The 26,495-nt window shown below is 38.1% G+C and overlaps 1 protein-coding gene across 1 annotated transcript in view; it reads right to left on the bottom strand.

The window, feature by feature from the left end:
* Positions 1-2,196, bottom strand: part of LOC123250522 (GRB2 related adaptor protein) — a 75,447-nt gene extending 73,251 nt beyond the window's left edge. The window contains exons 1-2 of the mRNA XM_044679638.1: positions 2,119-2,196; positions 1,350-1,378 (exon numbers count right to left, since the gene is read on the bottom strand). Of these exons, the coding sequence (XP_044535573.1) occupies positions 1,350-1,378; positions 2,119-2,196 (107 nt within the window). The remainder of the gene's footprint in view (positions 1-1,349; positions 1,379-2,118) is intronic.
* Positions 2,197-26,495: the final 24,299 nt, after the last annotated feature.

Raw genomic sequence — 26,495 nt, 5'->3', positions numbered from 1 at the left:
CCCTGTCTTACCAACAGCCCCCAAATGAATGGATAAATGAATGAAGGAAACATCTATTAAATGCTATATTTAGCACCAAAGATACAAATAGAAAAGTAATTGCAGCCCCTGCTCTCTAACAGGAAAGACACATCTTTCTCCAGTCTTAGGCCAAGAAAAAAACTTCAGATCTTGCCACTTACTTTTCAGGGGACCTTGGGCAAGGTATTTAGCTTCCCTGGGCCTCCATTTGCTCATCTGTAAAATGAAGGGCTTGGTCTATACAGCCTCTGAAGTCCCTTCCACTTCTAAAATCTATGACCCAGGAGGCAGCTATATGGCTCAGTGGATAGAGAACCAGACTTAGAAACAAGAAGTCCAGGGTTCAAATTTGACCTCAGATTCTTCCTACCTGTGTGATTGACCAAATCACTTAACCTCAATTGCCCAGCCTTTATGGCTCTTCTGCCTTGGAATCAATACAAAGACAGAAGGTAAGGGTTCAAAAAGAAACAAACAAACAAGTAAAACCCATGACCCACGGGGTCTGTTAGCTGAGCAACAGAATGAAAGAGAGGCTCTGAATAAGATTTTTACACAAATTTTAAAAGCCTGGCAGCAGCAGATAGCAGGTAGAACACTGGGCTAGAAGTTAGGAGAAATGGGAGTTCTAGTCCCAACTTTTCCACTAAATCAATTTGTGGCCTTGAGTCAATTGTTTCCCTTATTGCTCCTCAGTTTTCTTCTTGGCAATATGAAGGAGTGGTACCAAATCAGGGGTTCTTAAATGTTGTTGCATGGATTATGGACAACTCAGAATCCAGGGAAAGGAGAAACAGGAGCCTGTCCCTTGGCCTCTCATTCATCCTACGGTTCATAGTAGAAAGATCCACTGGTCTAGAAATCCAAAAATTTGCTTTATGAGTCCTACTTCTCCTTCTTAGTAGCCATGGGAATTTGAGCCTCTCTTAAGTATTAGCATTTTCTTCTGTAAAACGAGTATAATCAGACATCACAGGATCAAACAATATAATATTCTCTTTATTATAAGTAAACTATTTTGTAAAAGGTAGCATACTATATTGTAGCACAGTAGATAGAATACCAGACCTGGAGTCCGAAAGACCTGAGTTCAAATTTGACCTCAGACACTAATTACTGGGCAAGTCACTTAACCTAGATACCTCAGTTTCCTCATCTGTAAAATGAGATGGAGAAAGAAATGGCAAACCACTGCAGGATCTTTGCCAAGAAAATCCCAATAGGGGGTCGCAATGAATCAGACATGACCTAAAATGACCAAACAACAACAATATTATTATCATCATTATAGTTAGTTCCCTAGTCTCTCCATTCCTCCATCCACATACTCCATGGTCCCATTTTCAGCCAGCTTCCTCTGTCAAGGAAAGTTTATTCAGAACTACCATAATTGTAAGAGATGTGAATGCTAAAGAAATAGGACCTTCATGTAGACCAAGGGAGGGAGGCAAGGAGAGAAGAAAGGAAGCCCAAGACAGATGCCTGAAGGCAGGCACAGAATACACGAGAAGCCCAGCCAGATTAGGGACTTTTCTGTCCTGAAGCAAGGGGATGGATGTGAAAACCTTTCCTTTTCTCTTCTAGACCCTATAAATCATCAATGACAAGGCAACTCATCCAATATAAAATTTTCCCTCTTCCTTTTCCCAAACATCTTTAAAGTAAGTGAAAAATAACTTTAGCACGAGATCTGCCTCTCCTGATAATACACCCAATCCAACAGCAGCACCTTTCTCCAACCAGAGTTAGAGCCTCACGGAATTTCAGAAACAGAAAGAACCTCAGGTGCCATCTTGTTCAATCCTATCATGTTAGAGGTGAAGGCACTGAAACCCAGGGAGAGGAAATGACTTACAGAAGAAGGTCTCGTAGCCAGTTAGCAGTTAGAGTAAATACCAGAACCCATGCATCCTGACTAAATTCAGGGCCCCTTCTGTTGCAATGTATGGCAATACAGTGTTCAAAGTCCATAGATCTCCCAGTCCTCAAAGTCTTAAATCTGTGTCAGCTGTTCTAACCCATTTCCTAAGCATCTCTCCTATGGGGATCCAGAAATTCCAAAAGCAGAACTACCCCAAGCCCCAACTGCGAACTTACCTTCAGAGTATCGCCTTTGTTAAAGGCCAGCTCATCATTTTCAGTGGCCTGGAAGCTGTACAAGGCCACAGATTCCATCCCGGGCAGCCAGGTGGACTCAGGACCACACTCGTTCAGTCAAACCTGTAGTGGGGTGAGGATAAAGACACCACTCTTGGGTCCTCTCCAAGCCCCACTGGGCTCAGACCAGCAGGGACACTCGAAGGTGCTTCCAGTGTGCGGCCCCCTAAACACCTTCACCTTCTGGATCCTTCCTACCCTTCTCTTAGTCCCAAAGGTTCAGTCCAAAGTGACAACAACACTGGTTTCCTGCTTCCTCCAGTAGAGGATTTTCGAGTGTGTGTGTGTGTGTGTGTGTGTGTGTGTGTGTATGAGTGTGAGTGCTCTTTTGAAGAGGAGACTGAAACTGCCCCTCATAAGGAGAGAAACAGGAAGCCACTGATGTGTCACTCTATAGGGGGAAGGAAGGTGTCACCCAGCTGTGAAGCACCCATGCCTGCTCAAATGGAAGGTCTCAGAGCGCTCTGAATAGAAATAAGAATGCCTTTCAGGTAGAGAGTAGTTTAGATTCTCCCTCTCATCTTATCCTCACAAAGAGCCCTCTGAGGGAAAGAGGGAAGCGATTCCTCTTTTACAAATGGGGAAACTGAAACTCAAAGAGGCTAAATGACTAGTCCAAACTCACACCGCTAGCTAAGTTGTTGAGCCTTGCCGGATCTCAGTTCATCGTTCCATCCTGCCTCTGAGATGAGAGGAGACTGAACGCCCATCGAGGAGGTGACTTTCCCAGGGAGTTACATTTTTGAGTTTCTGGGACCACAAGAGGAAAAGTCCTAGAACAGGGGAACTCAGGGCTGTCCCTAGGCACAGAGGCAGCAGCAAATAAAAAAGTACAGGTAGCATTGTTTGAGGAATGTTGGGAAGATGGCCCCTAACCCCAATGTATCACCCCTACCCCCTGATTTGTCACGGTCCCTAAAATTCTACCTTTGGAGACATTTCTTTAGCTCTCCATGGCTGTTAAAAAAGAAATACTGGGATACATGTAAAACCCAGTGGAATTGTGCTTTGGCTAAGAGGAGTTAGGGGAGTTTGGGGAGAGGGAAAGAACATGAAACATGTAACTATGGGAGAATATTCAAAATAAAGATAAAAATGAAAACCAACCAAACAAACAAACAAATATTAATAAATAAATGAATGAATACTGGGACAACTAGGTGACTCAGCAGATAGAGAGGCAGGCCTAAAGATGGGAAGTCCTAGGTTCAAATCTGACCTCAGAGACTTTCTAGCTATGTGACCATAGCTTTAACTTAACTTAATCTTTTCATTTAACTTTAATTTTAATTTATTTAATATATAATAAATTTATTTATATATTTGATAGCTAAATTATTATATACATAATTATATATAAAAGTAATAAATTTAACTTTAACTTTAATTTAACTCTAATCGTCTACCCCTATATCTCACCACTCTTCTACCTTGAAACCTATATTTAATATTGATTTTAAGACAGAAGGTATCTTTAAAACAAAGAAATAAATATAAATGAATGAATGAATGAACAAATAAATAAAAGATAGATAAATGGATAAATGGGCAAACAAACAAATAAATAAATAAATGAATACTTCCAGGGCAGATAAGTAGCATAGTAGATAGAATGCCAGGCTTGGAGTCGGGAGGACCTGGGTTTAAATCTAGACTTGGACACTTCCCAGCTGTGTGTTCCCGGGCAAGTCACTTAACCCTCTTTGCCTAGCCCTTATCCTTCAGTCTTACAGTTGTTACTAATACATAAAATAATGGTTTAAATAGATAAACAAATGAATGGATGGGGGCAGGTAGGTGGCTTAGTGGATTGAGGGCTAAGCCTAGAGATGGGAGGTCCTGGGTTCAAATCTCAGATATTTCCTAATTGTGTATCCGGGGCAAGTTGCCTAACCCCCACTGCTTAGCCCTTACACAGTATTGATTCTAAGATGGAGGATAAGGGTTGGTTTTTTTTTTTTAAATGAATGAATGAAAAAATAAATAAATACTTCCTAGAAGAGAGATGGTGTGCTAGGTGGAAAGAGTGCTGAAGTCTGAGAGACTGGGATTTGAATCCTGCCTCTAGTTCTTAGGAGTTGAATAACTGTGGAAAATTCAATTAATTGTCATGTCTTTTGATTTCCTCAAATATAAAATGAGGATAGTAGTATTTATTTCACAGGGTTGTTACAAGACTCAAAGGAGGTAATGTGTAAGGCTTTGCAAACCTCAAAGCACCATTTAAATATCCATTATTATTTTTGTTTGATGATGTCCTTTTCTCACTTTACACCACTTACTTGGTTGTTGTTGTTGTTTTTTAAAAACTCTTACCTTCTATCTTAAACAGGCAGAAGAGTAGTAAGGGCTAGACAATTGGGGTAAAGTGACTTAACCAAGATCTGAGGCCAGATTTGAACCCAAGTCTACTATAGTGTTAGATACATACACATATATTCAAACACTTATAACTCTAAAGAAGTATAGTAACAAATAAATATGCCTATAAGTCCATATGTGTTATAATTCAATTTTAGTCACTCCAAGTCATCAATAGGATCCTTTGTGGCCATATTTTTTTTATTTTTATTTAATTGGTTAATTAAGAAAAATTTTCTATGGTTACATGATTCGTGTTCTTTCCCTCACCTCCTCCCACCCTCTCCCATAGCCAAAGTGCAATTCCACTGGGTTTTACATATGTCATTGTTCAAGACCTCTTTCCATATTATTGATATTTGCAGTAGGGTGATATGTTTATAGTCTACATCCCCATCGAACTTTGTGATCAATCCTATGTTTTTATTCTGCCTTTCTACTCCCACAGTTCTTTCTCTGGATGTGGATTGTGTTCTTTCTCATAAGTCCCTCAGAATTGTCCTGGATCATTGCGTTGCTGCTAGTAGAGAAGTCCATTACATTCTATTGTGCCACAGTATATCCATCTCTGTGTATAATGTTCTCCTGGTTCTGCTCCTTTCACTCTGCATCAATTCCTGGAGGTCGTTCCAGTTCACATGGAATTCCTCCAGTTCATTAAATACCACAATTTGTTCAGTCATTCCCCAATTGAAAGGCGTCCCCTCATTTTCCAATTTATTGTGTGGTCATATTTTTAAAACATAAAATTGGAACATTTTGCCTGACAGGGAATTTCTCATAGACACCATCACATTATCATAATTAATCACCTGTGAGCCTAGAATTTTCTCAGAAAATCCATGATTAGTAGTTACATATATGTCACATAAATGCATGTGTATGTACACAATGTTGTTTATGTGTTTGTATATATGCCCATTTAAATATGTCTATATCCTTTTATATATACCCCCACATATGTTATATATAAAAGTTTATGTGTCTATATATGTTATAGATATGTTATAGATACATATATATAAGTATATAACTTTTTCCTGTCTTTGCTGTTGGTTAGTAATTTTTTTTTTAAGCCTAATTCCAAATTATTGTCAGGAGTGGTTGGACCAATTTACAGTTCTACCAATAACACATAGAGTTCCCTGGGTTCCCATTTACACTCCATAATTTCCCATTTTTGTCTTCTGCTATCATCGCTATTGCAGTGGCCATGGGGTAAAGCCTCAGAATTGTTTTAATACATATGATTTGGAACTATTCTTTTGTATACTTGTCAATAATGTACAATTCCAAAACTTCCTGTTCAAATCTTTTTTTAAGCCCTTATCTTGTCTTAAAATCAATACTAAATATTGGTTCCAAGGTAAAAGAGAGGCAATTGAAATTAAGTGACTTGTCCAGGGACTGTGAAAGAGTCTGTGTTCATATCTTTTAACCATTTATCTAATGAAAAATGATTCCTGTTCTTATATAGCTTGTCAATTTTTTGTTTATTGTATATAAGTTCCATATCCTAGATCTTTGCTGTAAAGGTTTTCTGCCAATTAACTACTGCTCTCCTAACTAACCACATTGATTCTGTAGAAAAGCTTTGGCCATAAGAACTTTGATCAATATAATGACCATTCATGATTCCAGATAATAGATGCTGAAACATGTTATCCACCTCTTGACAGAGAGAAAATGGACTCAGAGTACATAATTTATATGTGTGTGTGTGTGTGTGTGTGTGTGTGTGTGTGTGTGTGTACATATGGTAATGGGGATAATTTGAGGAAAGGTGTATGGTAAAAGGGGATTTTGAAAGGAGGTTGTCAGGGACTTGCTAAGTAGGAAATCTAGGTTACAGGTAGGCTGGAATAAAGAGATTCTGGATATAATATGGCTGAAGTCAGGAGTATAACACTGGAAGGGACACAAACATCTTCAGGGAGAGGAGGAATTAATCTAATCAGGCAAAGGCAGCAGGCTTTACAGACTGGGACTTAGACTCAGAGACAAACTGAGAGAAATAGATTGAACTGAAATTGACCACAGGCTTTAGTTAATTTCACAGGAAGGGACTTGTTTTGAAGTTACACCTTCCTTCAAGATGGATACCCCGGCTTCCCTTCAAGCCCAGAGTATGTTGGTTCTTTCCCTCTTCTTCCCTCTCTTAATAACTAACTGACAAATTATACTAATAAGTCTGTTGAAACACAAAAGGGTTTATTATCTTTAAAGGATGATTTGTCAGGAAAGTGGATTGAGGAAGTCCTAACAGTTGTCTCAGGAACCTCAGGTGGGGGAAGGGAGGCAGAGATGTAGTCTGAGCAAGGGCCTGCCTTAACTCAGTTTAACAAGGTGCTCTTGATATCTAAAGGGAATAAATGATGACTGACTAATTTCTTTATATATATAATACTAACAAATTATAGCTAAACCCTTCACAGATTTGAACTCCTCTCTAATTTACTCTCCTTATTAACTCCACAGACATATAAGGTAAGGGAAGGAAGGTAGGAAATAATAAAGGAAATGAAATACAAAGGTTTCTCTAAATTAACAATTCTTAAATAAATATTTCAAAGCTAGGCTAAATTTCAATTCTACAGATAGGTAAGGAAGCAGCTCAGCTGGTCTGACCCTCTCCACGAGATTTCCCCAAAACCAACTGACCTTTTCCCTCAAGATTCCAAACTCCTAACTGATTACAGAACTCAGCCAAAGCTTGAAAAAACTATCATGACCCCCTCTCTCTATACTACAATATATACATACACATGTGTATTATATGTTTGTAGATATATCTAATTGTGTTCAAATACATGTGTATGTAAATGTGTGTATACATATATGTGAGATAGGAAGAATCATTGGAAAATAAGTTATGAAAGTAAGAAAAGAACATCAATAAACACACCCACACACATGTATTTGCACACATCCAATGAGGCAATTCATTTTGCTTGACAATAAATATTTTTTAAAGAGTTTTTCCTCTTTTTTCAATGGTGGAGGTATGGGGGCGGGATTCAATATTTATTCACTAAAATTCACTGAAAAAATTAAAACCAAAAGTTTTTTCAATATTATTTAATCAAAATTGTTTGTTTTATCTTTTAAAATGGTCTCCATCCCTTGTTTAGTTAAGAATTCTTCTACTAGCCATAGCTATGCAAAGTACCTCTTTTTTTTTTAATTGATGTGAACTTTTATATTGTCATATACAGGATGGCTCTATGGGAAGGAGAGGAATATTGGAAGAAATTAAGATGTAAAAAAAAAAGACATTAATAGAAACTTCCTTAAAACATTTAAATTTGGGAGGCATCTGGATGGCTCAGTGGATTGAGAGCCAGGCCTTGAGAGAGAATGTTCTAGGTTCAAATCTGGTCTCAGACATTTCCTAACTGTGTGACCTCCTGAGTTCGTCACTTAATTTCCATTTCCTAGCCCTTACTGCTCTTCTGTCTTGGAACCAATACACAGTATTGATTCTTTTTTTAAAATTAATTAATTTTGAAATATTTTTCCATGGTTTTATGATTCATGTCCCAATATTGATTCTAAGATGGAAGGTAAGGGTTTAAATATATATGTATATGTACATATGTATACATTGCAGTTTATTTAATATTAGTTATTATTAGAAAAGGTTAAGCCATAGCATATGTATTAGATTAGAAACGAAAGGTACATCAGCAGTCATCTAGTCTAATTCCTTTACTTTACAAATAAAGAAACTAAGGTCTGGAATCTAAGTGGCCTGCTCAAGCACACAAATACCAGTAAGTGACAGAGGTAAAATCATATACACACAGTTCCTCTGAAGCTAAATCCAGTTCTCTTTCTATTTACTCATACTGACCATGAATATGATGACAATATATACTCTTTCTAGCAAAACTTAGCATTGCATATCAACACAATTAAACTTGCTTAGTAACCACTTACATTTTAATTAATTAAACAACATATTAAGTATCATAACTCCAATTTAGTTACTCCTTCAAGTCACCAATAGGATTCTTTGTGATGCTATTTTTTAAACCTAAAATTGGAACATTTATCCTGATGGGGAATTTCTCAAAGTCATCGTATTATCCCAGTTAATCACCTTTGAGATTAGAATTTTCTCAGAAAACCCAGGATGTCTGGTTGCATAATTATAGCCACGAAACTGATTTTTTTGGAGTGGCTCATACCTGGCTCTGAGAACAGTTCCCAAAAAGGAGTTCTGAGTTTTCTGTGAACAATGGCTACATCATTGGAAAGAGCGAATGTATTCCCCAGGGAACAGCTTAGAAGGGCAGAACTTATGTTCATTTGTGGTAAAAACAAACCAGTCACATGACTGATCTGACAGGGCCCTTGAGATCTTCCTGCATTCCTGAGAACTCTGTGGGTCAGCCTACCCTAGCCTGCCCATGTTAGTTACTAAGAATACTCCAATTTGAAAACTCTATTCCTCCCCTTCTGCACCAAGCAGTGTCCTTGGCTTGAGGAGTCCCAGTGACTAAGCAGGAAGAGACAGGGAGGAATGTAAAACATCAGTGTTTGTTGACTTCAGTGAAAGGATTGGGTTGTTTTGTTTGTTTTAACTGGCTTATTGAAAGGGCTTTAGAGATCCTGCAGAGGACAACACTTGACCCTAAAAAAAAGTAGCATCTCTGCTGTACTCCCAACCTTACCAGTGGCTGATGAGGATAGATAGAAGATCTGACAATTAATCAGACTATGGGGGCTTTGTCTAGAACAGTGATGGTGAACCTTTTAAGGGATGGGTGATGTGAGAAATGTCCTCGGGTACTTCTGGAGAGGGGAAGGGGTGAATCTGGCCCCAAATCCCTCTGGTTTTCTAGCAATAAACTCTGGTGAGCTCTGTGCTGGGGCAATTGCATGCATGCCCACAGAGAGGGCTCTGAGTGCCTCCTCTGGGATGCATGCCATAGGCTTGCCACCATGAGTCTTCCATAGTTTTCACTGGTTGGGTAAACCAAGGGAGTTCCCCCCAAAAAAGTAATTGAGACTTTGAAAACAGTAGGGAATGATAATGATTAGGAAACCTAGAAGCCAAAATAGAACCTTAGTAGGCTAAATTTTTGCAGTGAGTATTGAGCCATTGACCAAAAGCTACAGCTCACCCCATGATTGGAATGAAAGGAACCTGAAATACTGGAGGCACAACTATGGAGGAAATCCACAAATCCAGAGTCTTCCAGTGCCTATTAGACATGAAATAACAGTCTCTAATGAGATTACCCTAGCACTCCCATTTAGTATAGTAGAGACCCACTCTCCCTTATTTGTTTCAATCTAGTCCATGTGTTTACTCATCTCAGCAGAAAATGGGGGTGGGAAAGAGGTTACAAAGTAGGCAGGTGATATTTTAGAGGTGCCTTGTTATACTTTTCTACCATTGAGGTATTGCTCAGACGGCCACCTTACCCTTTTCAGTCCTCTATCTAGCCATTGGGATTTGTAGACTGGGTTCAGAGCTTGAGACGGCTCTTCATATGAAACTTATTGGCTCAATAACATTTCTACTGCCTTCCAAAGATGATATTAATTATAATAAAAACCTCTGGTTCAAATCTAGAGATCCCCTAAAAGAAGGAAATTAATGAAGTGCCTCAATATGCAATATAAATTGGATATGGGACAGGTGGTAATAATAGCTAATAGCTTGATTTTATATAGCACTTCAAGGTTTGTGTAGCACTTTACATGTAATTTATTTCTATTCACATATAATAGAATCATAAAAATAAAAGAATCAGCACATTAACAGATTGATTAAAACAAAATTTAATGACAGTTTATAATTACTATCATAAACAGCTGGGAGGCTAATATTTAAGCCTCAAAAGAACATAAAGTGTTTTTTTTAATGTTTATTAATTAGTCCTTTATGTTTCACCTCAGCTTTGCACTGTCAAACCCTCAAGACACTTGTATCCTGGTAAAACTGGCCAGATTGAGGCTAATGCTCCCATTAATGGTCTTTCTATCTGATGCTGAAATTTCCCCTTACCACTCTTCTTACTACTTACCTCAACCACTATGATTCTAGGGCTACCATTGCTACCATATTCTTATATCTCCCGGGACCTTTGGACATCTTTAATTCATAAAAGTCACCTATTAGGAGGGAAATAAAAAACAAAAACAAAGAGACCAAAACCACCACAGGGGCTTCTTAAGTTTATTTAGCTGCAACCCCCAGAACAAGCTGCTATATGGTAGGATCATCATAACACCAATCTAAGGAAGGACTCTATCCCTCCCCATTCCTTAATCTTGTCATCTGTAGGGCCATACCTGGGAGCCCCAAACAGCAGCTGACTCTTCTTTTAAAGGTATGCTGAGTCATCAATTTCTCTGGCTCCAAAGCCAATTAGGGAACCCCTTGTCATATCAATGAGCAAGCTCTTTAGCCTGGAGTAATATATGGCTGGAAGCCAGCCCAAAGTTCTCATGAACCAGAAAGGAAAACTCTGAGCATGTTCTACCCAGTGGAAGATGCAGGTGGAGAGGTAAAGAATTGCAGCTACTATACATTTTAAAATTGGATTAAAATAAGATATCTATCAAATCCATACCAGCTCCATTTATTTGAATGTCTGTTGGGAAATTGCAAAGGAACAAGACAACATGAAAGGGCGGAGGTCTAAATTATTGAGAGTTTGTAAATCCAATTTGAATTTTGCCAGTGCAGACTGGCTTGGGGTGTGTAGCCACACATCTAAGAGAGATAGGAATTTATTTTAGAGAGAGAGGAAGAACAATTCTCAGGAGTCACTCCTACTAAACACAAGTTGGTAGCCACAGAGGAAGTTAATAGAGCAAAGCAAGCAGTCATTTTTTCCCCCTTTCCCCTGGAACACAAGACATGGAATTTGAAAAGAAAGCTATTGGGGAAGTACTAATTCTAAGACAGAAGATAAAGGTTAAAAAAAATTCAATACTTATCTTTTGGCTCAGAAGCAATACTTTGTATCAATTCCGAGGTAGAATAGAAATAAGGACCAGGCAATGAGGGTTAAGTGACTTGTTCAGGGTCCCACAGATAGGAAGTATCTGGGGTCACATTTGAACCCTGGACCTTCCGTCTCCAGGTCTGGCTCTCCATCTACTGAGCCATCCAGCTGCAAGACAAACAGATAGAAAGGAAGGAAGGAAGGAAGGAAGGAAGGAAGGAAGGAAGGAAGGAAGGAAGGAAGGAAGGAAGGAAGGAAAAGAGAAAGAAGAGAAAATGAAAAAAAAAAAACAAAAGAGAAGAAGGGAGAGAAGGAAAAGAAAAGAAAAAGAAAGCCATGGTTCCAAAGAAGAATAGGTTCTGGAGAAGCTCCAAACACATAGAGGGATTGGAGACAGTTCCCCAGATACATATTTAGGGCCTAGGCTATCTTACTAAGACAACTTGGTAACTCAAAACAAAAATGACTTCTGGAATATGAGACACTAACTCAACAGGATGTAGTGAAGTTGACTAGGCCAGAGCTGGCCAAACTCTGGAGAGTTGGGGTCAAAGGCTACAGAAAGGATAATGTGGTACAATCAACCTAGGACAATATCATGATGGCAATAGACTAAGTTCAAAGAGTCAGAGCTAAAAGGAACCTCAGAGCCAAAATTCCACTCTGAGAAACAATGCTAGAATATAGATAACATTTCATCATGCAGAAGAAAACAGAAATCCTTGAAAAGGAAATTTTAAAAAAAGGAGAATCCCATAAGCAAATCTTCAATAATGGAATCTTTGAACTTTGATATGTTCCTGAGACCAATGAAAGAAGAGCTGAGGGAAGGCATATGAACAGGAGTGCCCTGATGTCACAAAACCTGAACCACTGATTAAGGAATAATTGCATTATAGGATACAATTGCCTTGCTCCTTTTTGAGAGATTACCCAGTAGCCTAACCTGCCACACTTTGTTCTAAGATGGGCACATGAAACATTGTAAGCAAAGACACAGAGATGGAATGAATATGTTTGGGAGATGGCAAGTACACAAGTATGGCAGAAAAACAGATGAGTAAAGGGAGTAGAATGTTTCAGGAGAAATGATGGTGAACAATGCAGAGTAATATTGGCAAAGCTGGGAGATATTATACTCACTTCCTTTCTTATTTATTCAGCTTAGTCTAACATGAGTTGTATGTCCATCACATCACAACTCCTCCATTATCCTCCTTTACCACCACCACCAAAAAAGAAAAAGAAAATCTCAGTGGCAATGCTAGGCTTATGAGAGTACTTAAATAATTTGGGGAAAGTTATTTCTCCAACTTCCACCTAGCCTTCCCCAAGTGCTTCCACATTCCCTATACATACACACATAAATATATCCAGCTTTGATCTACATTATTGAGTGAAATTCCACTCAACTCTGTGGGTTAAAATATTTACTACTATTAAGATGCAAAGAATCCTGGCAGGTATACCATGCTGAGGCTTACATATCAAAAATAGCACCATAATATAATAGAAAGAACAATGAACTATAATCATCAGACCTCTTCTTCCATGAGCTTGCTATGTGATCCTGAATAAATCATTTCAAATCTCTAAACTGTTTGCTTGTGTTTAAATTGGGGAATGATTATGCTTGTATCAGTTATCTCTATATCTTTCTTTATATAAAAGAGAGTGCTGTGTAAAGTGTAATAAGCCTGGAAATATAGGTAGGGGCCAACTTATAAAAACTCCAAATAGCAAATAGATATTATATTCAATCTCATAAATAATAAAATACTGTTGGAGTTTACTGAGTTGTGGGAAGCAGGGCAGGGAATAAAGGGAACCACACAATCAAACCCTCATTTTAGAAAAATTACTTTGGTAGCTGAATAGAGGAAGCACTAGAGTAGAGAGAGAGACAAGAAAAAGTTAAAAGGCTATTTCAATTGTCTAGGAAAGAATAATAGTCAACACTTAACATTTATATGGCACTTTCTATATGCCAGGCATTGTGCTAAGTGCCTTACAATTATTATTTCATTTGATCCAAACAACCACTCTGAGAGGTAGGTACTATAACATTTTACAGACCAGGATATCAAAATGGGGTATGTGGGGTATTCAGAGAGGACTAGGAGGTGTGCACATTTGCTGAGTCCTTTTCAGGGCTGCTAATTCACCTTTGATGTCAACCTGGCCCCCAACTTTCACCTGTGGCTCCAAGAAGCTATAGCATGTACAGTGGGCACATCCTGATGAAACCTGCTTGACAGATGGGCTAAACCAGGTTGAAGGTAACTGACAGGCCACAAAGCCATAGGTGAGTTAGATGGATATTGACCCCAAGCATGTGAAGAATGGGTAGGTGAGAGCAATTTGTTCCAGTAGCCATGAAGGGGGCTAAGGCAGGGGCTGTGGAGCACTTAGAGCTTGGTCAGACATGGCAGGCTCCAAGGTCATCCATGGGCCATTGCCAGTTCTCCTGACATTGGATTTGCCACTAGACTTTGATGACTCTGGAAGAGAGAATGAGACTGGTGACTTTGTGTAACTGCCTCACTTAAATCCAATTCACCTGCAAGTCAAGACATCACCTTGTGTTGTCAGTGGTCTTCTTTGAAACAAAAGAACAACAAGTGTCTTGCCCAGGGTCATACAACTAGGAAGAGCCTAAGGCCAAATTTGAATTCAGGTCTCCCTGACTCAAGAACTGGCTCTTTATTCTCTTCATCATCTAGCTATGCTAGTACTTCATCATCTAGAAATGACAAATTCCTGAATCTGAGAAATAGCTTTGTGAGTAGAAAGATGCCATGAAGCTAGAAGCTACAAGATTTGGCAGCAGACAATATATGTAGGATAAGTAAGAATGAGCAGAGGGTGACACCAAGGTTTTGAGCCTAGATAACTGGACAGCTAATATGGCCTCAGTAGTAAGGAAGAGAAATCTCCATTACTGGTGTCTTTCCTGAGACAGTGTTCCCAGAGTGGTTAGCCCATAAGCATTGTCTCCCATGTCCTGATTAGAGTCGTGTTCTATTATATAAACTACTTTGATAGTTCTGTATTTTTTTCAGGTGGACATATTAAAAAAGAACTCTTGCTTGGAGAGTCCCTAAAGAGACTGGTGAAGGCTGGAGCTCTGGCCTCTTATCAGCTCTACCTTACCCCTCACTTGGTGAAATTTCTTAAAATATATACTTGCACTAAATATTAACTTTTATAATACAATAAAGTTTTATGAAAAAATAGTAATCAGAAAGATGAGAGGAGGATTTGGATAGAAAGACGATGTGTTCTGTTTCTTGTTGGGGGTGGGAAGCCAAAGGAAAGAGGAGAAAATGGGGCTAACTCATGACCACACTCAATGGGTTTGAATGGGAGGCTTTTTGAACACTGTAAAAGGAAAGCAAGCCCATAATATCCAGAGAAAGATTTAACATGAAAAGCAACAACTGTGGTTCCAAGGTATATGAAAGAGGAATTTCAAAAGAACGGAGATACTTTGGCCTCAAGGTGTGCTTTCACACTTAAAGCCAGGTGACTCAAGGGATAGATAGCCCTGTGTGGAGATCTCTTTATCATCTCTGATAATCTGATGACAGTTTAGTTGATAAGGAAATAAGGACAGGACAAGGGAAATGTCTTTTACTTCATGCTTCCAGCTCTGGCTCCAGGAGCATGGAGTTTATTATATATGTTTCAAGACTCATTTCACACAAAAGAAACCCTCCCCCCTGAAACTTTGCAGATGCGCAGAAGTTACAACACAAAACATTGGCTTCAGAATAGACCAAGGCCAAGGCTGAATTTTGACTAGGTTCTTATCAGAAAGCCAAGTTGGGGAGTATCTTGGCCTTAGCTATAACAGGCAGCAGCATTCCTTGCTGTGTTAACAATGTTAACCCTTTAAATTCAGGTTTGATAGGAACTTAAAGCTTTTCAGTAAGGCCATAATACTTTCCAAGAAGAAATCACAAGGATCACAAAAGGGGTCAAAAGAGGAGTCTCAGATTTTTATCTATTCTCTTATTGGCTTCCCACAGCCCTGCTTGGAGATGATAAGTTTTGGATTTAAATCTGACCTCAGACACTTCTTAGCTGTGTGATCCTGGGCATGTCACTTAACCCCCAACGCCTAGCACTTAACCCCAACTACTCATATACCTTAAAACCAATACATAGTATTGATTCTAAGATAGAATGTAGAAGTTTTTTTAAAAAACAACACAATTGAGCAAAGCAGAAACATTCTATATGAGACCAACTGGTAAGCTTACCTTCTGGGGAAGTTGTTGAGTAACATTTGTTGGAGAGTAAGAAAACTGAGAAAGTCAGCAAAAAGTACTGAGCTGCAAAATAAGGAGATACATATAGTACTTCTAGAGTCATGAAGCTGTGGAGCAATGACCAACGCGTAGTGAGAGCTTATCAGGATAAAGTCATAGAACACTAGGGCAGATAGATAGTGCATGGATAGAGTGCTGGGCCTAGAGTTCAAATTCAGACTTAGATACTTACTGGCTGTGTGGCACTGGGCAAGTTACACACACACACACACACACACACACACACACACACACACACACACACACACNGGGCAAGTTACACACACACACACACACACACACACACACACACACACACACACACACCAAAAATAGGAAAGAAAAGAAAAATCAAAGAATACTGAAAAGGGGGGGCCCAAAAAGGGGAGCAACTTTTTGAGATACAAATCTTGGTTTCTCATGTAGTTTGAGTCACATCCTAGGCAGTTAATTAGAAAGATTTTACTGGTATCTGGAGGAAGATTACTCATTGGGCAGAAGATATGTATCTGGAACTCTTATACTAGACTTGGATGTGTCCCATACGTGTTCATTAATTTGTACATGAAAATTGTGTTGTGTTTTGAGGCTTATGAAGCTCAATGTTTTTAAAAGGAGTTGGTAACAAGGGCAGAAAGGTGGCTCAGTGGAGAAGGAGCTAGGCCTGGAGATGGAAGGTCCTGGGCTCAAATCTGACTTCAGATACTTCCTAGCTGTGTAACCCTGGACAAGTCACTTCCATTGCCTAGCCCTTACCACTCTTCTGCCTTGAAAACAATACTTCATATCAATTCTAAGACAGAAGGTAAGGTTTTTTTTTAAATTTTCTTAAAATAGTTGGAGGTCATGCCAGATACTGACATTCTTTAGTTTCCCTGGGTCAGTATAATGAACCAGTGAAGTGAGAGGTACCCAAAGTATGCCCAAGTATTTAATATCAGAAGAGAGCTTCTCCTGGAGAAAAAGCAACATGGCCATTAAAAAAAAAGAGATCCAGATAAGAATAATTCCATGGAACCTCCTATTTTCTTCTTTTCTTTTTAATGTTTTCTTCTTAATAATATATTATATTTTCCCAATTACATGTGAAAACAATTTTAAACATTCCTTTTCTAAAAATCTGAGTTCCAAAAATTTTCCCTCCTTCTTCCCCCACCTCACTAAGATGGTAAGTAATTTCATGTAGGTTATATGTGTGAGATCATGTAAAACATATTTCTAAATTGGTCATGTTGTAGAAAGAAGACACATATCAAAAAAAAAACCCACAAGAAAATAAGTCTTGATTGGTATTCAGATTCCATCAGTTCTTTCTCTCGCAGTGGAGAGCATTTTTTGTCATAAGTCCTTTGGAATTGTTTTGGATCATCATATTGCTAAGAAGAGCCAAGACATTCACAGTTGATAATATTACTATTGCTGTGTAGAATGTCCTAGCATCCTTTCAAGCTGGCTTCCACCCAACAACCCCCTCTCACATGGCAGTAAGCTCCAGGGAATTTAAGAGTTTAGTGAGATTGCTTGTAACCTTATAAACAAGAACTACCTGAAGAAGTACTTTGTAAATCCCCAAACACTGTACAAACATATGCTATTATTACAAACATAAAATAAGAGAAAAGGTAGTGTTTGAGCTGCATCTTGAAAGAAGAGAAGGATTCCAAGAATTAGAGATATGAAGGGACATGAATATAGGGCAGCCAGTACAAAGGCACAAGAGGTGAGTGATGAAGTGCTGGGTATAAATAGAGAGAAGCCCATTTTAGTTAAGCCGAAGGACTTCAGAGGTTGAATTATATACAAAGAGGTCAGAAAGATAACACATTTTGTAAACCATAATGCCTAATATAAATGTGGGGTATTATTATCATTATTAATTGCAACATTTCAGTGATCAGTAAGGAGACTGAAAGACAAAAGAGTAAGTCTTTCAGTACTGTCTCTCTCAGTATAGTCCAGGCAAGAAAATGACTTGATCTGCTCATAGTACCCTGGACAGGGACATCCATACCTGTAGTGGGGCAGAGTTAATAATTAAATAAGCATTTTTTTAACATTTACTATGTGCCAGTTAATGTGTCAACTGCTAGGGATACAAAGAAGGGCAAAAGGCAATCCTTGCCCTCAAGGAGTTCACAATCTAATGAGTGAGACAACATGCAAACAGCCATGTATGAGGAAGCTCCACACAGGATAAATAGGAAATCATCAACAGAGGGAAAGCACCAGAATTATGAAGGATTGGGAAAGGGTCCCTGAAGAAGATGGGATTTTAACTAAGACTCAAAGGATGTCTCAGACCATCATGGTATCCTGGCACTATCTCTTAAGAATATCTAGCTACCTTAATTCTGATTCTATCCTCATTATGGGATCATATGTCTAGAATTGGAAGGGATTTCAGAAACTATCTCATTTAATCCAGATATTTTATAGATGTGGAAGCCAGAGGAGGTTAAGTGATTTTGCCCAAAGTCATGAAGATAATTTCAGAGGTAAAAACAAAACCAATGAAACCAAAATTAGAAGGGAAGCAATGAACTGGGGGGGTGGGGATTTTATGACAAAAACCTATGATAAAGGTCTAATTTCTCAAATTTATAATAAACTAAGTCAAATTTACAATAAATAAAGTCATTCCCCAATTGACAAATGGTCAAGGGACATGAAAAGGCAGTTTTCAGATGAAGAAATCAAAACTATCAATAATCATATTGATAATTCCCTGAATCTTAAGAGTTTAAAACATCCCCACCTGATCTAGTCTGACCATTATGAGAGACCCATCTCAACTCTATTGATTCAACAAAGCAAATAAAACATCCCTGACACTTTAGGAGTGTTCCACATCCTCAGTTTTTCAGAATGAACCTTAATATATCACAGAGAAAGAATTGTGGGAGTAGAAACACATAAGTAAAACAAATGACTTATCACTTGTTTATATGGATATATGATTAGGGGTTTTGATTTGAAAATATTGCTCTATTGCAAAAATGAATATGGAAATAGGTATAAGTGATAACATTTGGATAACATAGTGGAAGTGCTTATTGGATCCAAGATGGTGAAGGGAAGAGGGGAGGGAAAGAAAATGAATTTTGTAAACATGGAAAAATATTTTTTTTAAAGTTATATAAGTTCAACTTGTAAAAAATAAAATTTAAAAATGTTTTTTAATTAAAAAAATATTTAGCACCTTTTATGTGTCAGGCACTGTGCTAATTGTTGGGGATGTAGAACGAGGCAAAAAACAGTCCCTACCCTCGAGGAGCCTACAGTCTAATGGGGGAGAGAACATGAAAATGAAAATATAAAAAGCAAGATATATACAACTATAAATAGGAATAATTAAAAGAAGGGAGGTTCTGAAATTAAGAGGGGTTGGGGAAGGCTTTTTGTAGAAGTGAGATTTTCATTGGGACCTAAAGGAAGCTGGGAAGGTCAGTAGCCAGAGCAGAGAATGGAGAGTTCTAGTCATGGGAGAGTCAGAGTGAATGCAGGAGCTGAGAGATAGAATGTTTTATTTGTGGAATAGCAAGAAGGCCACTATCACGGAATTATTAAAGAGTGCCTGTAGGGGAGTAAAATATAAAACGACTGGAAAGGTGGGAGGAAACTAGGTTATAAAAGGGAATGTCAAAGGGAGCATTTTCTATTTGCCCCTGGATGCAACAGGAAACCAATGGAATTTATAAAGTAGGTAGGGCATGGGAGTAGAGATGACAATCCAAACTGGTAGGAAAATCATTTTAGTGGCTGAATGTAGGATAGATTAGAGTAGGGAAGAGACTTGAAGCAGGCATACTTGATACAAGTATGTAAGAATAAGAGCCATTCCCCAATAGATAAGTAGCATATATGTGTGTGCACATATATAAAGTAATAAAAAAATAAATGTAAACTACTAATAACTATATAAAAATGCTCCATTACTAATAATAAGAGAAACACAAATCAGAACAACCCCAAGGTTCTACCTCAGATTATTAAAAAATATGGAAAATTACCATTTTTGGAGAGATTGTGGAAGACCAAGTATACTAAAGCACTGGTGGCAAAGCTGTGGATTTTTTTCAGCCATTCTGAAAACACTTTGAAACTATATTTTAAAAACCACTAAACTGTACATACATTTTAATCCAGTGATCCTGTGTAAATAGATCCCAATCCCCTGGTATGTGCCCCTGAAGCTCAAAGGCAGAGAAGGGCTTACATGTATGCAAATATAATATTTTTGATTATAGCAAAGAACTTGAAAGAAATTGCAGATATCCCTTCCACATCATGACTTTTTCCCATTGCAGTTTGAATATATTTTGGGTTGGCATAAGAAATTAAATAGGAATCTTGGGGGAGTTTTGCAAAAGCAAACAGATAACACTGGCTGATAACAAAGAAAAGGTTTGGAAACTCAGAAACACATATATGCATAATATTGTATAATATCAACATGTTTTATCTTTCAATATCATAAATATACACTATTTCTTTTTAAAAGTTAAAATAAGTAAAAGTTAAAGTTTTCAAAAAGACTTTGAAAGCATTCAAATGACATGCAAAGGCTAGGAATGTAGAGATATCATAAGTTTAGTAACTCATAAGTGTGTATAAGGCATTGTAAACACTTCATAAAAGAAAAGGAAAAAAATCAAACTTCTTCTCTGGTATGAAGGGAGGGCCAAAAAGTTTTACTCAAATTTTTCAGATTGTCAGGGTGCCACACCCCCAGCCCCTGTGATATGGAAGGGATACTTGTTTATGCCCTTCAGTTGGGGAATGGTTAAACAAATTATGGCAAGTGAATATAATACAATTGTACTTTTTAAATGATGAATTTGATACTCATGGAGACATGGAAAAACTTGAATGAACTGATGATATACAATAAAGTAAACCAGAGAACAATTCTTTGATGGCCCTAATAATGTAAGGGGAAATCTATCTGAAAACCTCCAGAAATGTAACCAAAGCAGCCTCCAAATATGACTTCAGAAGCATGATGATAGAGCATATCTTCAGTCTCTCAGTAGAGTGGTGATAGATGGAGGCAAAGAACTAGATACGAATTCTGAAACATGGACAATATCTTGACTTTTTCAGCTGAACTACACATATTGGTTTGTTTGTTTTTTTAATTGGGGAGGATTTCTACTTGGGAGGAGGGAGTTGTCACTATATTGTAACATATCTTTAAAAGATAATTAACAAAAAATTTTAAAAGTACAAAGGACATGCAAAAGGGGTCAAGAAGATTCAAGTTCTAATCTAGCCTCAAACACTTCCTAGCTATGTGACCTTTGGCAAGTCATTTAAGCTCTACATGCCTAGGAGTTAGCTAGGTGGCTCAGTGAATAGAGTCCTAGGTCTTGAGTCAGGAAGACCTGAGTTCAAATATGGATTTAGATACTTCCTAGTTGTGTCATCCTGGGAAGGTTATTTAACTTCTGATTTCCTGGCAAAAGGATCCACTGAAAAGGAAATGGCAAACACTCAAGTATTCTTGCCAAGAAAATATGGATAGCTGTGGTCCATGGGGTCACAGAGAGTCAGATCTGACTAAACAACAAAAACAAGGAAAAAGGGGTAAAAAAAAAATCAAACAACTTCTTACTTAAATTTATAGATATTTCTATCATTCTATATATTTTTTAATTGTACATAAAAAAGTTTACAGTTTTTATATATTTCTCTTTCCTGTTCATCAATCTTTTTTTTTTTTTAATTTTAAACCCTTTACTTCTGTGTATTGACTTATAGGTGGAAGATTGGTAAGGGTAGGCAATGGGGGTCAAGTGACTTGCCCAGGATCACATAGCTGGGAAGTGTCCTGTTTATCAATCTTGATATATTTGTTTGTTGAATTAAAATATTTTTTTTAAATTGTAAATTCTTGAGAGTAGGGATTATTTCATTTTTTGTCTTTATATTCGCAGTGCCTGGCAGAATTCCTGGCATCTAATAGGCACTTAATAACTGCTTATTGATTGATTGATCAGCCAACCAGCCAGTCACAGGGTCTATCTCTAATCATCTTATTTTCAAGAGTCCCTGATCTAAGGCAATCAGGGAAAAAAGGATTTTGCCAATCACCATGGAGACGTTTGGAAGATTCAGTCTTTTTTGAGCATCTACTGAATACAAGGCATGTGGGAGGTGCAAAAATGAATAAGATCTATTCCTTGCCTTCCTATAAAGTGATAGGATTATAGAATGTCAGAGTAGAAAGGAACCAGATCTTCTAAAACAATCCTGTGTTTAGGTTCCTCAAAACTTTGATCCCTCTTTATTTTCCTCCAGGACTGGTATGGATCATGTTAATGGTAGAAAGTCAAAATGATTAATTCCTTGTAAGTCTCCTACTTTTTCCAACTATTGCTGCTTCTTTAGCCACTCCCTCTTTCCCATATTTTAGAGAATATCCAAGATTCTCTGAATCTAGGGTTTGGAGTTTTTTGTTGTTGTTGTTGTTGTTGTTGTTGTTGTTGTTGTTATTTTTGTCTCAGAACTCTAAATAAATTTCTTTTAAGATTTTTAATGCAACCTTTAGTTGTACTTGTGTACATATTTGTCTCCCCCTACAGGGGAAGTAGAAAGAGTACTGGATTTGGATTCAAAGGATCTGGGTTTGAATTTCAACTCTGTTAATTACAATCATGTGATATTGGTAACATGACTCTCTGGGCCTCAGTACTCACATCTCCAATCCTAGATAGACTCTGAGGTCCCTTCTCAGATCAAAATTTATGATTCTAGGATCTCCACAAGTAATTTATGGCTCTGGGTTCCAATGGAGTGGTTTTGCTCTTACAGGTTGAACCCCCATAGTTCAATATCTTTCTTCAGATCATTGCCCCTTCATGGAATAACTCCAAGAAAATCTCCAAATGCGTTCATGGTAGTTCATATATAGATTTCCCTGAAGGTGGGGAGCAGGATCCCTAGCTCCTGTGCAAGTAGTAAAGGAAACAATATAAATATCAGAAAATATTATACCTTTATTTTAACTGATAATGAGAAAGATACAGAGGATCCATAAAAGCCAAATACAGGTATTTAAAAACACATATAAAGCATTCAAATATCCCACTAGTTTCCCACAAAAAAGCACTGAACTCAAATCTACTTTTGGGACAAACCTTCACAAATTGCAATCCATTGAATCCTTCTTTTGCACAGAAAAACCACCTGCAATTATATATACTTTGGGGGAATTAAACAAGCAATACTCTTTCTATGGGAATTACACTGAGTAATTCATGGTAATAGCAAGGAGTGGCAAAATTCCAGATCTTTCTTTTCCACTCAATCTGTTGTGATGCCTCAGCAACAGGAGGGAGGGAGAGAAGCTAAAAGTATTTTCTTTTTCAGAGACCTGATATGGATGTAACTTTAGTTTATGATATGGCTTTAGTCCTTCATCTGTATGAGCTTCCTTCAATAAGCATGATTTGAAGCAATCTTCTTCCTACACAAGGATGATTTGAATCCATAACTTCAATAAAGTGGCAGGCTATAAAATAACCCACAAAAAATGTCAACCTTTCTGGATATTATCAATAAAAAGTATAGCAATTAGAGAGAAAAATAGATATTCCAGTCCAACTACCATGATACACAAAGTAATTTTACGTGCAGCATCTTTCTTGATTTACTTCCCCAATAAAATCCTCTATTCCTGGGCTAGTTCTCCAATGAGGGGTTGCTACTCAAGTCTCTTGGAAGAATCTGTGGGCCACTTATCTTACACTATAAGTTCATCAGGCCTTATTTGTGATCTTCCCCAAAAGGAAGAGATAAGAAAAAAAATGTCCCTCATTTTCTTTCATCCTTTACCTTTGTTGTGTCATAGACCCTATGAAGCCTATGGACCCTTTCTCAGAATAACATTTTAAAATAAATAAAATATAAAGGAAAGCAAAGGTTAGTGAAAATAGAAATGTAATGTAATATTTTCCCCATCCAAGTTCATGGAGTTCTTAGCTGTTGTGAGAATTATTTAGTTATTAATTTAGTATTAAGTGTTGGACCTAGCAGGAAGGGCTGGAGAATTCCAAGATGGAATGAAGAAGCAGGAAGTATGTTTCTGGCTCACTGAGAGAGACTCCATGGTGGTTGGGGCAAGCAGCAGCTGACAAGTAGGAGACACCAGATTTACCAGTGATCCTGTGGCAAGACCATCACCTACTTGTGGGAGATTTTGGTAGAGACTGCTAAATCCCAACCTGAGTTGCAGGTCAACTTGGGCTGGGTCAGCTCCCAGAATCTACCCACTGGTGGTCCGGGAGGAGCAGACACATCACTGGAGTGAGGCTGAACACTACTGTTGTGAGGATACTCACTCTGTCCTGCTTTTCCTTGGGCCCTGTTTTGCTTAGGTCTTAATTTAGAGTAGTCAAGTCCTTCCCCTGTCCCTGTGGTTTGCCCTTAGCTTGTAAGTGTAGAATCCCAATTCCCATCCTTTATCTTATAGTCCCTGATTAAAAACTTTTATAAACCTTTGCCTTTTGCCTGCTGGTTCCATAGGACCTTGCCTAGGTGGGCTGAGTGACTGTTGGAGCCTAACTGCCATTTCCAATAACTGTAACCTCCTAGTAGTTAAACTTGGTCTCCCTACCTTGTTAGGTCCTGTTCATCTGTCATTCCTGTCTCTCTCACCCCAGTGTGAACCCACAAATAGTAATAGTTAACATCCCTGGTAACCCTCCATTACATAGTTATCTAATTGAACCCAGGTATTGAACCCTTGCTGTTGAAGGTCAGCTCTCTGAATGTGAGGCCAAACACATAACAACTCTCTTCTCGGGCTGAACAGCCATTTATATATCTGATTCTGACAAGGAACTCACAGTGTTCCAAATGTTCCAGAAAGCTACAATGAGCTACCACCTAAATAGTGAAAATCTGTTTTCTGGAATCCTTCCCTTGGGCTATCTTTACAAGCATGTGCAACTCCCACCTTCCCATGCCACAGGGCAGTTATTTCTAGTTCATAGATGGAGAAGATTTTTGCAAGAATAGTTTGACCTATCTCAGAATCAGATATGGTTTGCTGTGTACTGATCTGCCTTTTGAACAAAGCAAGGTAAAAAGAAAGTCCAAAAGAGATAGTAAACTACTTTGTCAGGATGCATTTATAGACCATGGAGAATATAGCTCCTCTTTCAATAAGAATCCATCTTCCCGAGTCTTAGCCGGTCATTCATCTAATCTAGTGGTTCCCAAACTTTTTTGGCCTATCGCTCCCTTTCCAGAAAAAGTATTACTTAGCCCCATGAAAATTAATTTTTTAAATTTTAATAGCAATTAATAGGAAAGATAAATGTACCCGTGGCCATCACCGCCCTCCTGGATCGCTGCAGCACCTACCATGGGTTGGTACTCCCACTTTGGGAATCACTGATCTAATCCCTGAAAACAAGTCACCAGACCAAGTATGCCAATGTTTCTATGGGTCAAAACACTTCATTTTAATTGGGAAACTGGCAAATATCTTCTACAACTAGAACTTTGATAACTGTATTAGTCCTCCATCCCTCACTTCTCCATGGACAGCTTTAGTCCAAAGGGGAAGGGGAGGGGGGGTGGCATTCTAGGCTGTAAGCAAAGATTTCAGATCAGATTAAGTATCATTTAGAAAGGCAACAGATGGGAGACTGATCCCAGAAAACTATTTGGTAGGGGGTACATATTGGCTTGGAGAATGACCATGAGTTGAGCATAGAAATATCCAACATTTATAGATGTGGAGATGAAGAGTGGTAAGGGCTAGGCAACTGGCGTTAAGTGACTTGCCTAGACTCATACAACTAGGAAATATCTGAGGCCAGATTTGAACCTTCTGTCTCTGGGTCTGTCTCTCTATCTATTGAGCTACCTAGCTGCCTCAATAAAGTATATTAAAAAAGAAAGAAAGAACTTCTGGGAAATAGTCTGACAGAAAATAAATTTAGAACAACATCTCATACCATATATCACAATAAATTCCTAGATATGAGGTAATATCATAAACAAATTAGAAGAACTGAAATTGGCATTCACTCCATGACAAAGCCTGTCCTTGCAGCTTCTCCAACTTAGCAGGACCTGCCAAAGATGGATTTCTCCTGGAACGACCTTAAAGAGCCCACAGCTCCCTCCATGTCAGGCTAAATCATCAACATAGAACATTACTTAGAGGAAATGACAGGTTAATCAATGAAAAACAGTCAAACAAAGCTGAAAGATATTAGAGCTGAAAGAAACTTCAGATTTTACCTTATTTAACCTCCATATTTTTTCAGATAAAGCAAATGAGACCTAGGAAAGAGAATCAACTTGTTGAAAATCATATTTGTTAAGTAGGTGCCAGGACTGTGCTAGGCACTGGGAATATATAAATTTGTTTCATTGAGTAGTACATTGGTTACAATGTTATTTAACATTGTTATACTAGGCTACATATATTGGTTTGCCATCTTGAAACTAAATAGCAAGCAATTTCTACTGTGCCCAGAACTTCTATTTGACTATTGAGGCAACAGATGGGAGACTGATCCCAGAAAACTATTTGGCAGGGGGTACATATTGGCTTGGAGAATGACCATGAGTTGAGCATAGAGATATCCAAGGTTTATAGATGTGGATGAATTTAAGGCCTTCCACTATGTGGCTCCCACCACATTTCCAGACATCTCAC

Source organism: Gracilinanus agilis, chromosome 1 (genome assembly GCF_016433145.1).
Source record: "Gracilinanus agilis isolate LMUSP501 chromosome 1, AgileGrace, whole genome shotgun sequence".
NCBI classification, from domain to species: Eukaryota; Metazoa; Chordata; class Mammalia; order Didelphimorphia; family Didelphidae; genus Gracilinanus; species Gracilinanus agilis.
This window is presented reverse-complemented; position numbering and strand designations above follow the sequence as displayed.